This window comes from Suricata suricatta, chromosome 6, assembly GCF_006229205.1.
Source record: "Suricata suricatta isolate VVHF042 chromosome 6, meerkat_22Aug2017_6uvM2_HiC, whole genome shotgun sequence".
NCBI lineage: Eukaryota > Metazoa > Chordata > Mammalia > Carnivora > Herpestidae > Suricata > Suricata suricatta.
Window position 1 is genome coordinate 55,105,078 of NC_043705.1, and position 16,288 is coordinate 55,121,365.

At 33.3% G+C, this 16,288-nt stretch overlaps 1 protein-coding gene across 5 annotated transcripts in view; it reads right to left on the reverse strand.

Annotated features, from left to right (window-relative positions):
• AP3B1 (adaptor related protein complex 3 subunit beta 1) overlaps window positions 1-16,288 on the reverse strand; it is a 245,805-nt gene that overhangs the window by 73,689 nt on the left and 155,828 nt on the right. For all 5 annotated transcript variants that reach the window (XR_003909937.1, XR_003909938.1, XM_029942469.1 and 2 more), the window contains exon 21: window positions 6,140-6,212. Coding sequence is in view for 3 of the 5 variants with exons in the window: in XM_029942469.1 (XP_029798329.1) it covers window positions 6,140-6,212 (73 nt within the window). In the remaining 2 variants the exon portion in view is untranslated. The remainder of the gene's footprint in view (window positions 1-6,139; window positions 6,213-16,288) is intronic.

The window sequence follows — 16,288 nt, forward strand, 5'->3', positions numbered from 1 at the left end:
TTGTGACAGGATGACATAAAATATAAAATAAGTCTTTCTCTCCCCCTCCATTCCTAGTTTAGTCTTATAACGCAAATGGGCCAGAGCTAAGCCACTATTAATTGTTTCTTCTGTAGCCTTCTAAAAATATGAAGTACAATCATATTTATGTTTGTGTGCTGGATATATTTCCTCTTTTATTCTTTTTTTTATGAAAGTGGAATTATGATCTACATGTACTTCTTTTTCTTAACTTACAACATTTTGGATATATAATTAGATAATTAGCACACAAGGATTTGTTTCATTTTTGTTAATAAATTGTATTATCCTGCTGGTAGATATTTTGTTTTTGGATCTCACTGTAATAAATAATGCTGCAATGAAGGTTTTACATATACCTTTGCATTTTTGTTAATTTAACAAATATTTAATGGTTGCTCACAGTCTGCCAGGTGTCATACTAGGTACTAGGAACAGCAGCAAGACAAGGTTCCTAGTCTCATGGAGTTTGTATCCTAGTTGAGCAAGACAGACAATAAACAAGTACTACAAATATTTATGATACTTTCAGATAGTGAAAAATGCTATTAAGACAATAAAAACTGATTAATAAAGGTGTGTAAGAGAAGGTAACTTGAGATCTGAGATTTGAAAGGCAAGATGCAGTCTGCCATAAGAAAATCTGAAGAAGTGTTCTTTGTTACCAGTGGTAACAATAGCCCGTGGCAGGAATGAGACTGGTGTATTTGAGATATTCAAAGGAGCAGAGTAGATAAGAGGTAGACAGGAGTCAGATCACCTAAAGGTCTTAGACACCAAGGAATACAGACTTCAACTGCAAAGTTAAGCCACTAAATTAAAGGGTCTAAAACAAGAAAGAAGAAAGAAGTAGGATATGATATGATTTTCCTAGAAATGAACTGCTAGGTCAAAGGGTGTATGCAATTTAAGTTTTGACAGATACTGCAATCATGACTCCAGAAGCTCTACCTGTTTTTATTCCTATCAAAAACATATTTAGGATGCCCGTTTCTCCAAACCATAACACTGGATGTTGCTTTAAAAATCTTCGCCAATAGGTAAAAACAATGTTAACTTGTAAATCTTTGCCAAAACTGAAATGATGCAAATTTGGCTCGAACTTTATTAATTTTATTCAGGTGTGATAAACATAGTGATTCACTATGTTTATACATTATAGAATGATCTCCACGATAACTAGTTACTACCTGCCACCATACAAACTTGTTACAACTTTGTTATTATTGACTATATTCCCTAGGCTGTACCTTATATCCCCATAACTTATTTATACAACTGTTAAGTTTGTACCTCTTTAACCCTTTTACCTATTTCGCCTGCCCCCTAAACCCTCCCTACTCTGGGAACTAATATTTTGTTTTCTGTATCTATGAATCTGTTTCTGTATTGTTAGTTCATTGTTTTGTTTCTTATATTTCACATATAAGAGATATCATACAGTATTTGTCTTTCATTTATTTTACTTAGCATAATAGCCTCTAGGTCCACCCATGTTGTTGTAAATGGCAAGATTCCATTTTTTTTATAGCTGAGTGTGTGTATACACACACACGTGTGTGTGTATATATATACATGTGTATATATACACATACATACATCTCACCATATATGTGTGTGTGTTTGTGTGTGTATGCACATCACACCTTTGTCCATTTATCTATCAGTAAACAGTTAAGTTGTTTCCATATCTTGGCTATTGCAAATAATGCTGCTGTGAACATAGAGGTACATGTATCTGTCAACAGATAACCCAGAAGCAGGATTGCTAGATCTTATGGTATTTCTATTTTTAATGTTTTGAGAAATCGCCTTACTGTTTTCCACTGTGGCTGCATCAATTTACACTCCACACTCCCACCAACAGTGTATGAGAGCGCCCTTGTCTCAGCTTCCTCAACAATACTTACTTTTTGCCTTTTTGATAATAGCTAATCTGAAAAGTATGAGGTCATATCTCATTGTGGGTTTTTTGTTACTGCTAAAGCCAATGACTTTATTCTTTTTTTTTAAAGTTTTTCTTTTAATCACCTGGTGCTCATCAGGACAAAGGCACTCCTTAATCCCCATCAACTATTTCACACATCCCCCCAACGCACATTCCCTCTGGAACCTCTGTTTGTTCTCTATAGTTAAGAGTCTTATTTCTTGGTTTGTCTTTCTTTTTTTCTTTTCTTTTTCTTGCCTTTGCTAGCTTGTTTATTTACTTTTAAATGTTTTATTAAATTTACTTTTGAGAGAGACAGAGATAGAGTGCAAACCAGCAAAGGGCAGAGAGAGAAAGGGAGAGAGAGAATCCCAACCAGGCTCTTCATTGTCAGTGTAGAGCCGGACATCAGGCTTAAACTGAGGAACTGTGAAATCATGACCTGACTGAAATAAAGAGTTGACCGCTTAACCAACGGCAAGCCACCCAGGCACTCCTGTTATGGTTTTCAAATTATATATTATGAGTGAAATCATGTGGTATTTGTCTTTCTCTGACTGACTTATTTCACTTAGCATTGTTCTCTCTAGCTCCATCTATGTCGATGCAAATGGCTAAATTCCATGATTTTTTATGTCCAAATAATACTCCATTCACATCTTCATTATCCATTCATCAATCAATAGACACAAGCTGCTTCCATATCTTGACTATCATAAATAATACTGCTTTAAACACTAGGGTGCATGTATCCCTTTGAACTATTGTTTTTGTATTCTTTGGCTAAAATAATCAGCAGTGTGATTGCTGGACTGTAGGGTAGTTCTGTTTTTAACTTTTGGAGAAACCTCCATAGTGTTTGCCACAATGTTTGCACCAGCTTGCATTCCCACCAATAGTGCACATAGGTTCTTTTTTCTCCACATACTCATCAACACTTGTTTCTTGTGTTTTTCATTTTAGCCATTCTGACAGATATAGTTTTGATTTGCATTTCCCTGATATTCAAGTGATGATGGGCATCTTTTCATACATCTGTTGGCCATCTGTATGCCTTCTTTGGAAAAATGTCTGTTCAAATCCTCTGCCCAGTTTTTAAAAGGTTGTTTAACACTAAGTTGGGTAACTTCTTGATATACTTTAGATATTAACCTCTCCTTGGATGTATGATTTGCAAATATCTTCTCCCATTCAATCGAATGTCTTTTAGTTGTGTTGATGGTTTCTTTCACTATGCAAAATCTTTTTTGTTTGATGTAATACTATTTATTTTTGCTTTTGTTGCCCTTGTCTGAGAAAACTGGTTAAAAAAAAAATACTAAGACTGTTGTCAAAGAGCTTACTGCCTATGTTTTCTTCTAGGAATTTTATGGTTTCAGGTCTTATGTTCAAGTTTTAAATCCACTGTAAATTTACTTTGTATATGGTATAAGACAGTGGCCCAGTTTCATTCTTTAGCATGTAGCTGTCCAGTTTTCCCAACACCATTTATTAAAGAGACCATCTTTTCCCCATTGTATATTCATGCCTCCTTTGCCTCAGATTAATTGGCCACATACGCATGGACTTATTTCTGGGCTCTGTATTTTATTCTATTGATCTATGTGTCTGTTTTCATACCAGCATCACACTGCTTTGATTACTACAGTTTTGTAATATAGTTTGAAATCAGGGAGTGTGGCACCTCTAAGCTTTGTTCTTTTTCAAAATTGCTTTGGCTATTCGGGGTCCTTTGTGATTCCATACAAATTTCAGGATTCTTTGTTCTAGTTTGGTGAAAAATGTCATTGGTATTTTTTGGGGAGTTTACTGAATTGGCAGATTACTTTTGGTAGTATGGACATTTTAACAATACAAATTCTTCCAATCCTTGAGCATGGTGTATCTTTTTGTTTATTTGTGTCATCTTCAATTGCATTTACCAATGTCTTATAGTTTTTAGCATACAGGTCTTTCAATTCCTAGAATAAATTCATCCTAGGTTATTTTATTCTTTTTGATGCAACTGTAAATAAGACTGCTTTCTTGATTTCTTTTTCTGACACTTTTCTATTAGTGTATAGAAGTGCAATGAATTTCTGTATCCTAATTTCATATACACTGATTTTATTCAAGTCATTTGTTAGGTCTAATAGTTTTTTGGTGAAGTCTTTAGGGTTTTCTATACATAATATCCTGTCATCTGCAAATAGTTTTACTTAATCCTTTCAAATCTGGAGGACTTCTACTCCTTTTTCTTGGTAGAAGCCTCTTGCTGTGGCTAAGGCTTCCAGTACTATGGTGAATAAAAGTAGCAAGAATGGGCATTCTTGTCTCGTTCTCATCTTAGAAGAAAAGCTTTAAGTTTTTCAAAGTATGTTGTTAGCGGTGGGTTTGTCATATGTAGCCTTTATTATGTTGGGGTACATTCCTTCTATAGTCACTTTGTTGAGAATTTTTAATCATAAACAGATGTTGAATTTTGCTGAATGCTTTTTCGGCATCTACTGAGATGCTCATATAATTTTTATTCTTTTTGTTAACGTAGTGTATCATGTGGATTGGTTTGCAGACTGAGAACCATCCTTGTATCCCATTTGATCACGGTGCATGATCCTTTCAGTGTATTGCTGAATTCAGTTTGCTAATATTTTGTTAAGGATTTTTGCATTTCTATTCATTATGGACCTTAGCCTGTAATTTTTATATTTAGGGTGTCACTGGGTTTTGTATAAGGGTAATGTTGGCCTTGTAAAGTAATTTTGGTAGCATTCATTCCTCTTCAATTTTTTGGAATAATTTGAGGAGGACAGATAATAACTCTTATTTAAATGTTTGATAGAATTTATTTGTGAAGCTGTCTGGTCCTGGACTTTCATTTTTGGGGAATTTTATTTGGGTTTTTTTTTCATTTTTAAAAAATGTTTGTTTATTTATTTATTTATTATTTTAAAATAGTTTATTGCCAAGTTGGTTTCCATATAACATTTTTGGGGAATTTTTAAATTATTGATTCCATTTCATTACTTGTAATCAGTCAACTCAGATTTAAAAAAAATTTTTTTTAACATTTATTCATTTTTGTGAGAGAGATAGAGTGCAAGTGGGAGAGGGGCAGAGAGAGAGGGAGATTCAGAATCTGAAGCAAGCTCTGGGCTGAGTTGTCAGCCCAGAGTCTGACATGGGGCTTGAACCCAAAAGTGGGATCATGACTTGAGCTGAAGTCAGACGCCTAACCAACTGAACCACCCAGGCGCCCTCGAGTTTTAATTTCTTCATGTTTCAGTCTTAGAAGGTTATGTGTTTCTTGGAATTCATTTCTTTTAGACTTCCAAATTTCTTGGGAGTATAATTGTTCATAGTGTCCAACTTTAATTTTACTCTCTTTATGCTAAGTATTTTTCTATAATTTCTCTGTATTAAGATTCTGCCATGACTACTGAAGACAGGCCAGGTAAACAATATATATAGAACAGTCCTATTAATGACAGAATGAGAGAACCTAAAAACATAACTTTCCTTTGGTATGAAAAAACTGTATTGCAAAATGACAGTAGTTTAATATTTGTTAGTATTTTACTTGCCGTTTCTCTTTTTCTGTGTAAAATCTACCTACCAATAAAGTTAATTCCATCATCTCTTTCTCACAACGCATGAGTATTTAAAAGAAGATGATGAATATACCTTTGCACACTTGGGTGAGCATGTGAGTAAGATTCTAAATTCTTAAAAGTAGATTTTCTAGGCCAAAGATATCGTGCAGTTATAATATTAATATAGCCACACCAGCCTCCAAAAGCTTTGTATGTACTTCTGTTTCTACCAAAAGTGCATCACACAGAACATGGTGGTGTCTTTACATTTTCAATTATTTTCCTCTTTAAATGAGATATTTCAATCTCCATAATTAAGAAGGCAGAAGTTGTGAGACATGGATAATTATTTACTAAAGCAAGTATAAATTATTAAAGCAAAAGATCTTAAAATGAATTTGGTGTACTTTTATTTGACTAATTATATGTATCCATTTGATACAAAACTGATAACCTGATGATATGAAAGATACTAATAGAACTCATTTCTCAAACTCTCTTGCTCTATTCATCTATATAGATATTTCATAATAGAAGTTGACATATTTTGGGACACATAAATAAAAGGTACCATAAAAGTAAATACTACTACTAAACAAAATTAAATTTCAATACTTACAATCATCTAGATCTAGAAGTGAAACATCTTTGGTAAGAGGATTAATATCTTGCTTTGTTTTTTTTTCTTTCTCCTATAAAATAAGAAATATTTAATTTACTGCATGTTCTTATAAAAAAAAAATCAATGAAGTAGTTCTTAATGTTTCAAAACAATTTTTCCTCCACTTAGTCTTCTAAGAAAAAAATAAATAAAATTAAGCTTTCTCTATGGTTATATGGACTGTGTTTCTGAATCAAAATTTTTATTTCAGTTACCATACAGTATTTCTTCTCTACCATGCGAACTATTACCTTAGAATATTTTGTTTAAAGGTTACAAAGGTCCAAAAAATAAATAATAAATAAATGAATATTATAAAGGTCCATCAGGAGAAAATTTGAAGGTAAGTAATTTTATTTAATGATATGTCAACTTTTGCTTATATAAAAATATAAAGTAGCTCTTAGGTAAAAAGTCTACAAATATGTTGAAAATAAGTTTTAAACAAGTTAAGAAAAAGAATTGCTCAAACAATATAAGCTTAGGTCTGAAATTGTCAAGATGCTTGTGAGAGATTAGCTTTTCTAAGATGTAGTCTCTGACAGGCATTGTGGTAGTACTTTGTACTTCAACGTGAGGTGCATCAGACTTCTTCAGTCAAAGGTATTCATTAAAATCTACAAATGTCATTTTCAGGCTCTTGCTCTTTAGGGATCAAAATTATTTATTTACTTTCCTTACTGTTTTCCTTTGTGGAGAATAAGTATTTAAAAACATACCTGCATATCAGGGTTTTCTCCACCTTAGATCTGCTTGTTTAATCTAAATTTTTGAAATATAAACAGCCATTAATTAGAAAACAGTATCTCTAAGACTGAAGTATTCAGAGTTTGGTCAGAGACTCAGAAAAGATGTGTTACGGGTGTGTGTGTGTGTGTGTGTGTGTGTGTGTATTATATATAATATTATATAATCTTATATGTAATTATATATAATATATACACATACAAATTAAGTGCAGTAATGAATTGCATTATAAACAATTAAAGACCAATAAAGATTAAGTTGCTAAATGTATTTGGATCAAAGTTACTTATCTTTATAATCTATACTTTTTACTTTAAATCTTACTTTTAAATCTTCTCAAATTAAAACTGAAGTTTTTGGGGGTGCCTGGGTGGCTCAGTTGGTTGAGCATCTGACTTCGGCTCAGGTTGTGATCTCACATTTTGTGGGTTTGAGCCCCGCGTCAGGCTCTGTGCTGGCAGCTCACAGCCTGGAGCCTGCTTCAGATTCTGTGTGTCCCTCTGACTGCCCTTCCCCTGCTCATGATCTGTCTCTCTCTGTCTCTCTCTGTCTCTCAAAAATAAATAAAAATGTAAAAAAAAAATGTAAGTTTTGGTTAAAATGTTTTTGTTCATTTAATCATTCATTCATCCAAAAGACATGTATGGAGTTTTAAACACACATCAGATTCTGTGCTACGCAAAGGAAGTAATATGCCAAGACAGACCTAATCCTTGCCTTCAGGTAACTTATAATCTTTTCTTTTTAAATCACTCTTTTTTTTTTGAGAAAGAGCGAGCGAGAGCGAGCCGTGCACAAGTTGGGAGGAGTAGAGGAGGAGACACAGACTCCCAAGCAGGCCCTGCACCATGGGCACAGAGCCCAACATGGGGCTACAACTCATGAACTGCGAGATCATGATCTGAACCGAAACCAAGAGTCAGATGCTCAACCAACTGCACCACCCAGGCACCCCCGGGTAACTTATACTCTAACAAAGGAGTTTATAACCTTTCTATACAAATTATAACAAGTTTTTTGTTTTGTTTTGTTTTTGAGAGAGAGAGGGCGTGGGCGGGGTAGGAGCAGAAGGAGAGGGAGAGACAAAATCTTAAGCTGAGCATGGAGCCCTACACAGAGCTCGATCTCACAACTGTGAGATCACGACCTGAGCCGAAACCAAGAGTTGGATACTTAACCGACTGAGCCACTCAGGCACCTTTACAAATTGTTTGAAGTATTCCTCTAATGATAGAAAGGTATCGCTGAAGCAAAAGGTACACTATCATCATTTAACGTCGACACCATGTTAGAGTTCTTACAACAGTGCAAATACACGAGTAAGAGTAATACATCAAATTATATGTTAGGTAACATTTTAAAATGATCTTAAGTAATGCTGATTTTTTCCTTATGCCAAAACTCAAAACAAATTATTTTCAAGTATCAGACAAGAATACACATTAAAACACTAAAAAAATCAGCACTGATTTTCTTTATGAGAATAATTATTTCTGCCACTGAAAACTTCAAATTATCTAGATGGGTTTTTATTTTCACTCATTATTTAAAACAAACAAACAAACAAACAATATTTGCCCCTCTCTCCACACCTCAAATGAATAACAATTTCTAAGGTTGGGGGAAAAAATAGAAGTGTTAGTTTTGAGGCTGGAATTTAAAGGTTGCAATAAACAAAAACAGGTTCAGGATGAAAATGCCATCTCAACTAGAATATCATTCCTGTGGAGAAAGAACATAACAAAAACAGCTTAACACCATGTGACTTATCAAAATAGTATGCTGAGTACAATGGGTATAGCTTCCTATAAGCCATGATGGTACATGACTGTCGTTATGGAACTGTATGTAACCTTACCACCTGAAAAATTAGAAATCTATCAAATCAAGATAAAGTTAAAGCTGGAAACAAGTCTATACCTTATTTTCTACTTCACAGCAAAGAGTGTGTAACAATATCTATTAAATACATATCAGGTCACATACAACATAGAACAGAGCTGCATGTGAAATTGACATAATCTCTTATTAGAAATCTAAAACAGGAAGAAAAAAGGCTCTCAAAAGGACAGAATTTCATTGACTTTCTGAGAACAGCAAATAACCGGTGACTGAAATACAACATTAGCAATAGATAACGGTCATTTCTACTGAATTGAAAAAGCCTTGCATTCCAAATCAAGGCTATAAAAAGCTTCGTGATGTGTTTGGCATTCCTCTCTTATATTATATTTCATTTTTCATTTTAAAAAATCCATAGTAAGTTCAAAACATTTTCATACTTAAAGGATCTACTATAAAAATAAAAATCTGAATTCTAAACAAAGAAGTTAAGAGCCCTATTCCATCAAACATTTCTCCATTTGCAATTCATCTTGGTAATAGAGACAGAACCTGGGTAAATGCATATAGGACTTGAGGCAGGAGATTTTTCTTGCTCAATGCATAATTCATGTGCTCCGCCTGCAAAGTGTGTAAAATGAGAATTTCACACCGCAGCATGAGCCATGGAGCTGCAGAGAAAAGGCAGATGAAATCATATTTTACTGTGTGAATTTTATTTCTTACCCTCCCAATATTTATACAAAACCATCATTGACAAACCAAACACACTGACAGATCACCCACTGTTTCCATTGTGTTAGTACTTGAGAAGAGATCAGGCAGAAAGATAGACAATTTGTTTTTGTATATTTTTTTAAATAGAGGATTAGGTTTTTAACAGCTGAGTGACTGTATTAGACTTTTATAAGGACAACAGTAACTGATCTTAAAGTCTCACTACAAAAATACCTAGTTATCAATTCATCACCCTCAAATCTCCATTTTGTTTCTATGGTATTCGATTATACACCTCAACACATCAACATTTTCAAAATAAAATGCAAAGTCACGGGGTTAAGAAACTGATTTCTACTTAATATATTTCATTTCAAGTAATAAATAAAAGATCCTAGAAATATTTATTAAGCTCCAAATAATACAAATAAAAATATGTAATAATACATCTGTAAAGAATTTTTATGTATTATGCATGTTCATTTCATGCTGATTAAAAAACAAAAAGCAAGTAGAAAAAAGATCTGAACCAACAAGCACCAAGTAGGCTTCCTAAGAGGAAACCACTGTAAAGAAGACTGAAATTTAAAACTATAAAACAAGATAAGTGGTATGTAAAGTTTGTCAAACTCACATTGTACTTTGAAATCAACAAAAATTCAAGGCTAATTTCTAGCCTCACAGGGCAAGATATCTGCATGAAATATTTTCAATTAGAATTACCAACCAAGGACAATATAATGACTTCTTGCCTTCAAGTCATCTAACAAATTTGATTTAAAAAATCTGAGGCTCACACTTACAGTGGGCTTAAAACAAAAGTACACTGCCAGTAAATTAAGACTTCTTTATAAGTCAAAAGAAGTCTAAACTATTAAACAAATCTTCCCTATTAGGTTATACTTTCTTCAATTAGAAAACTTAATGGCCTTCACTTTGAGTTAAAGGTTTCAAGTAAAGTGAAATGATATTTCTGTTTTGAAGAACTTAAAATATAAACTAAACTAGGAACAACATAAATTGAAAGAGGCAAGGCTTTGAAATGTTCTAGAATATTGTACAATATTCTCAGAAGTTATGTAACTGCTACATACATAAACACTTGTAAAACCACAAATAAAACTTGAGTTCTATTTCTCAAGTAGGGCAGAAAACCAATCAGAATAGTTTCTCTCTTACCCATGATGTGTTTCATAGCACATGCCCGTTTTACTTTATCCACAAGAATCTTTCACATGGCAGATCTTTTGCTAAAGCATATCTTAACATTCACTAATGTCTGGATGGACAGTGGTATAGTAACACTGGCTGGTCTATAGAGCACTTGAGATATTTAATCCTTCCCCAAAATAGACAAGAAAGTTTATGAGATCTATGTCACCTGTAATAAAGATAACTGATGGCATCTCAAACAATGCTATGTATATACAGATAGTATTGTTTTTCTTCACTGTTAGTATATAATCCCAATTTTGATTAAGATGATTTTCAAATAGGAAAAGTTCTTAATGTGTAATGTTAAGTGCAAGTATGTAATATATTTAATTCCACTGATAAATTATGCTTTATACAGTTTACATAATTAAAATGTTGTTAATATTTACAAAGAAATTACATAGAAGTTAAACATAATAAATTATAATCATGATTTAAAATTTTTATCATTAAAAAATAAACTTTTTTCACTTAGTATATGTGCTGCCGAAGCAAGCACAGACTTTTTTCATTTAAATGAAAGCTTATTTAAATCTTTAACAGTTGGTACACAGACACTGAAGATATAATCAGAATTACTGGCGTCAGCTAAGGTATGAAGAATGAACTAAGAAGCTGATGTGGAAATAACTACAGTATGTAGGAACACACTGATACACTGCCTGGTTTTAAAAACATCAAAGATTCAGTTAAAACAACTCAAAAGCCTGGAAACTTTAAAAAACACATTATTTTAAATAAAAGTATGACCATCTGTTCAACATAACTTTAACTACAAGCAGAGTATAACTTAATTATACTGGTAAAAAATAGGATAAAATGATAAAAATATGAATCTCTTCCTGATACAATGCACTTTACTGATTTTTCTTCCCACTCTTTTTAGTTAAAAAAAAAAATGGTTCCCTTTACACTGTGTAAAGTATGGGAAAACACTTAAAATTTATGCAACTATCACCTACCAATAAAAATGCTTGCACATCAAAATAATTGTCACTGAAAAACAAGATAATTTTCTTTGCTCATTACTGACAATACCTGATCTAAAATGAGGACATCTTCCAATCAATAAAAAACATAATACTAGAATGTGTGACTATATATAATTTTATATTTTATGAATATGCGGGGGCACGGTGTTCAATAACAAACACTTCAAAAACATACTTAATTCAGCAGTGGTTCTCACTCTTTTGACTGTCTTTACACCATTCACAGGAGTAATACTTTCTCATCAGTAACACCTCTCATTCCATGCAGTCATTTCTGACTAGGAGAAGTGGAAGAAACACTCTTTGATATTCAAAGTCCACTTTCTCCTCAGCTTGTACTTTCCATAGTAAGAGATATAGTGCAAAAGGAAAAACAAAGGCACAGAAATGGGAAAACATACAGCATATTAAGAAAACTACACATATGTAGTCTCTTGGGATTAGTACATAGGAACCACAAAGGCAACTGAGACTGGAAAGGTAGGTTTGGACATGTTCGCCTGCGGAGTTTTTACTAAATCAAGATGATAATGGGACACCATTATGGGTAATCTTAACATTAATCTGGCAGCTGCGTAGAAGGACTAGGTTGGGCAAGTATTAGAGGATGATAATGACAATGGTCTATGACTAAGGTAATGAAGAGCTGATCTAGTATGGTGTAGTAGGAAAGTAAGAAACAGATGTGAGAAATAATACAGAGACTCCAAGACTTGGCAGCCGTGTAAATTTACAGGATAAAGGAGGAGTCAATGATAAATTCTGGGGCTACAGATCTGGGAAAACAGTCCTAAAAGGTAGAGCAAGTCTTCTTCTGGCTAGATTGGGTTGGGAAGCCTAAGAGGTCCAAAAATTTGGTTTGAATTTGGAAAGAAAAGTTAGAGCTATTATAGGGATTTAGAGATGTTATTACAGAAGTATTTCACATAAATGCTTTAGCAGAAGCCATGGGAGTGAATGAGTCTCACAACAGGAAAAATGTAGAGAAAAAGGCTAAAATAAATTGATTCACACTGATTAATATTTTTGAAAAAGTGATGCACACCACACACTAAATTTGGGGCAATGTTCACACTTGGATGTCAAAGAAATTAAAAAGTGAAGCAATCAAAGGACTGAAAGGTCAAGGAATTCAGAAGAAAGAGGATGCAAAGAGTTTCAAGTAGTGGGGGAATAGTCACATAAAAAAATCAAGAATAATAATAATAAACAAGAGAAGGTTACTTAGTTTGTGGAAAGATAATTGCTGACTTTTCGGAGAACAGTATCTGTAAGAGTTGGTAAGAATGGAAACCAATTTAGAAGGGACTAAGAAATAACTGGGTTAAGAGACTGCAAACGAAGACTACCTAGATATTTTTCTAAATTCTTACTCTCACACACTCTCTCTTCCTCACCTTCCAAACGCCAGGGAACACTTGAGTACTTTGGTTGGCAGAGGAGGAATTAATTAGTGGAGAAAGATTAAAGGTGCAAATGAGGCAGATGATTATCAACAAATCAAGGTCAAAAGTAATTGAGTCTTTTACTTGGCTAAGTGGGTAGGAATCGCTTACTCAGAGCTACATTCAAAGGAAAAGAAGGGTAAACAGAGATTGTATATTAGATAGCAGAGAGGCAGGAGACTCCCACAGTGGATGGCAGCTCAGTCTTCTGCAGAAAGGGGTCATACCTGGACATTAATTTATAACTTGAATGGTATAAAAAGTCAGAACACAGGAGACATTAAGAGTTAAAAAAAAAAAAACCACTTCAGTTGCTTTCTGCATTGGCGTTCTATAACTCAAGTATTCTTGGTCTCGCAGGGAATTAACATTCATTCAATTAAAAAAAATGTTAACATTGCTGTTTTATACTTATATACTACTATACATTGATCTTTCATATTTGATTTTTTATAACAGCACTTGAAAGTAGTAGAGTAGGAATTAGCATTTCTACTCTATAGATGAGGAAACTGAAGCATAAAGATACTATCTTCCAAAAAGTAGAACACTATACCTATCTCATAGGACACCATAAAATAAATTGTTTTCAAAGCTATATATTCAAGGTACCTCCAAGGCCTCATTTTCATGCTCAATATCCCCAAAACACACTATCCAAGTGAAAGAAAAAGAAGAGAAACAGTAAAAGTATAGATTTAGTCTAGCTGCAGATTTAAGGCATATGAATTTTCAGCACTAACAAACTGACATGCTAAATTAAGGTAAAGCACCCACCATCTGCCTTCATTACTCATAATCTAGACCAGAAGCCACAACACTTGGTCTAAGAACGACTTCTACAATTACAGAGTTGCCCATTATCAGAAAATTGGTATGCTTGCGACTGCATGGTATATTCCAAATTATTCAGAAAGGAACAGTAAAAAATAGTTACGAGGGCTCCAAGGTAGAGACTATTCCAACAGATAAATTAAAACAAACAATCCTATCTGTCTATTATAGACAGCAAAAGACATTATATGTGGAGAAAATAAGCCATATACACAAAACACATGGCCATAAAACTATCAAGATGTGAGTAAAATCTGAATTTTTCAAGAGTCTTCTTATATCATTGCAGTATTTTAAACTTTTATACTGATGTTCTACAGAAAAATATTTTCAATTATTAAGAGACTAATCTGATCACTGAAAGTGACAAAGAAACAAATTTAATTGCTAACCTGGGATACCTCGGTGGCTTTTTTGTTTTAATTTTTTTTAATGTTTACTTATTTATTTGAGAGACAGTGAAACAGAGTACCCCAAGTAGGCTCTGCATTGTCAGCACAGAGCTCAACTTGCAACTTAAACTCACAATATGAGATCAAGACTTGGGACGTTTAACTGACTGAGCCATCCAGGTGCCCCTACCTTTGTAGCTTTTTAATGGGGTCCTAAAACTCTGCTTCTAATACTATGTAGGTACTAAAGTCTGTAGTTTTTTAACTTTTACAAAACTTCGTAAGAATAATGCACTAATATTCTATCCACTTGATGTTCATTGATTTCTTGTTTGCTCATTTTTTAAAACACTGATTTCTTATTCGGGGTTGTACTTACTGTCAATTTCTAAAGCTCCTTTATTTTAAATAACATCTTAAACTTTAAAATATATAAATATGAAATGAATAATTTAATATAAATAATTTAATATAAGTAGGAAATGGGAGGACATCAAACTCACTATGTGATAAATTTTTATATGAGGCCAGAGTAATAAACATAAAAATCTCAAAGATTTTATGTGGATTTTTAGAAAACAGAAATCTTAGATTATATACTATAAATTGACAAGTTTTAAACATAAATTCACATTTAAAATAGGTTAACTATATGCAAGAATAATCTCAATAGGATAAGAAAAAACTAGCCAATTTTTAAACATGCTTATTTTTTTTTAATATGCCTATTCTTTAATAATAAATCTCTGGATGGGAGAAGGCAATTATCTACTTCAATGAATTTATTTTTATCCTTGGCTACTCAGATGACTTATTAAAGAAATTCAAGTTAATAGAAAAAATAAATGAGAAAAATATTAGGTTAAAAAACGGAATTCAATAAAAGGCACAGTTTGACCACATATTCAACATAAGAACTAGTACAGTATACTTATAAAAACTACTACATTTGAAGCCTAGGATCAACATTATCTATTTATAGGAAAGGGGCAATAATTAAAGATCAAAAAGCTATGTATAAGGTCTGAAATTAATGTAAATAATTAATTTTTCAATTTATACTTTTTTAGTAAGGCTCGAACACACAACCCTGCGACAGAGAGTAGCATGCTCTACTGACTGAGCCAGCAAGGGACCCCTCAATTTATACTTTCACTTTTTGCTGCTAAGCAGCCAAGTTTCAATATTACAAATGATAATCAGAAAGCATTATCATTCTATTACGTAAGTCATTCTTGCATGTGTTTTTTTTTTAATTTTTTTTTCTAATGTTTTATTTATTTTTTGAGAGAGAGAGAGAGAGAGATGGCGTGAGCAGGGGAGGGTCAGAGAGAGGGGGAGATACAGAATCTGAAGCAGGCTCCAGGCTCTGAGCTAGCTGTCAGCACAGAGCCTGATGCGGGTCTCGAACCCACAAACCGTGAGATCATGACCTGAGCTGAAGCCAGATGCTCAACTGACTGAGCCACCCAGGTGCCCCTGCATGTGTTTTTAAATATATGGCTACTGTACCTTTTATTAACTAAAGAATGTATATCCTTTAATTAAACCTTTAAAAGTATTCTATTACCCCTAACATCTATTTTTAAAAAGCATTATTTGTCTCATTTTCTTACAATGTATATACATTTATATCACCTTGCTCAATACTATTTCTGTGACTCCCTTTTACTTTCCCTTTCATGAAAGCCTCTATTGTCACATTCTAGTTCAGAACAAAAAGGGCCATAACTCATAACATTGAGCTCTGTAATTAGAGTGGCAGGGGATGAGGTTAAAAGTTCCGAACTCCTCTGTAGGGCTAAGTTAAAAAGGAAGCAATTATCTAATAAAAAAAAAATAGGTGTGGATGAATGAAGATGGTATTGATTTCAGTTGTCAGCAATAATGTTACATTTCTTTCTCAGTTTCTTGATTTTCAAG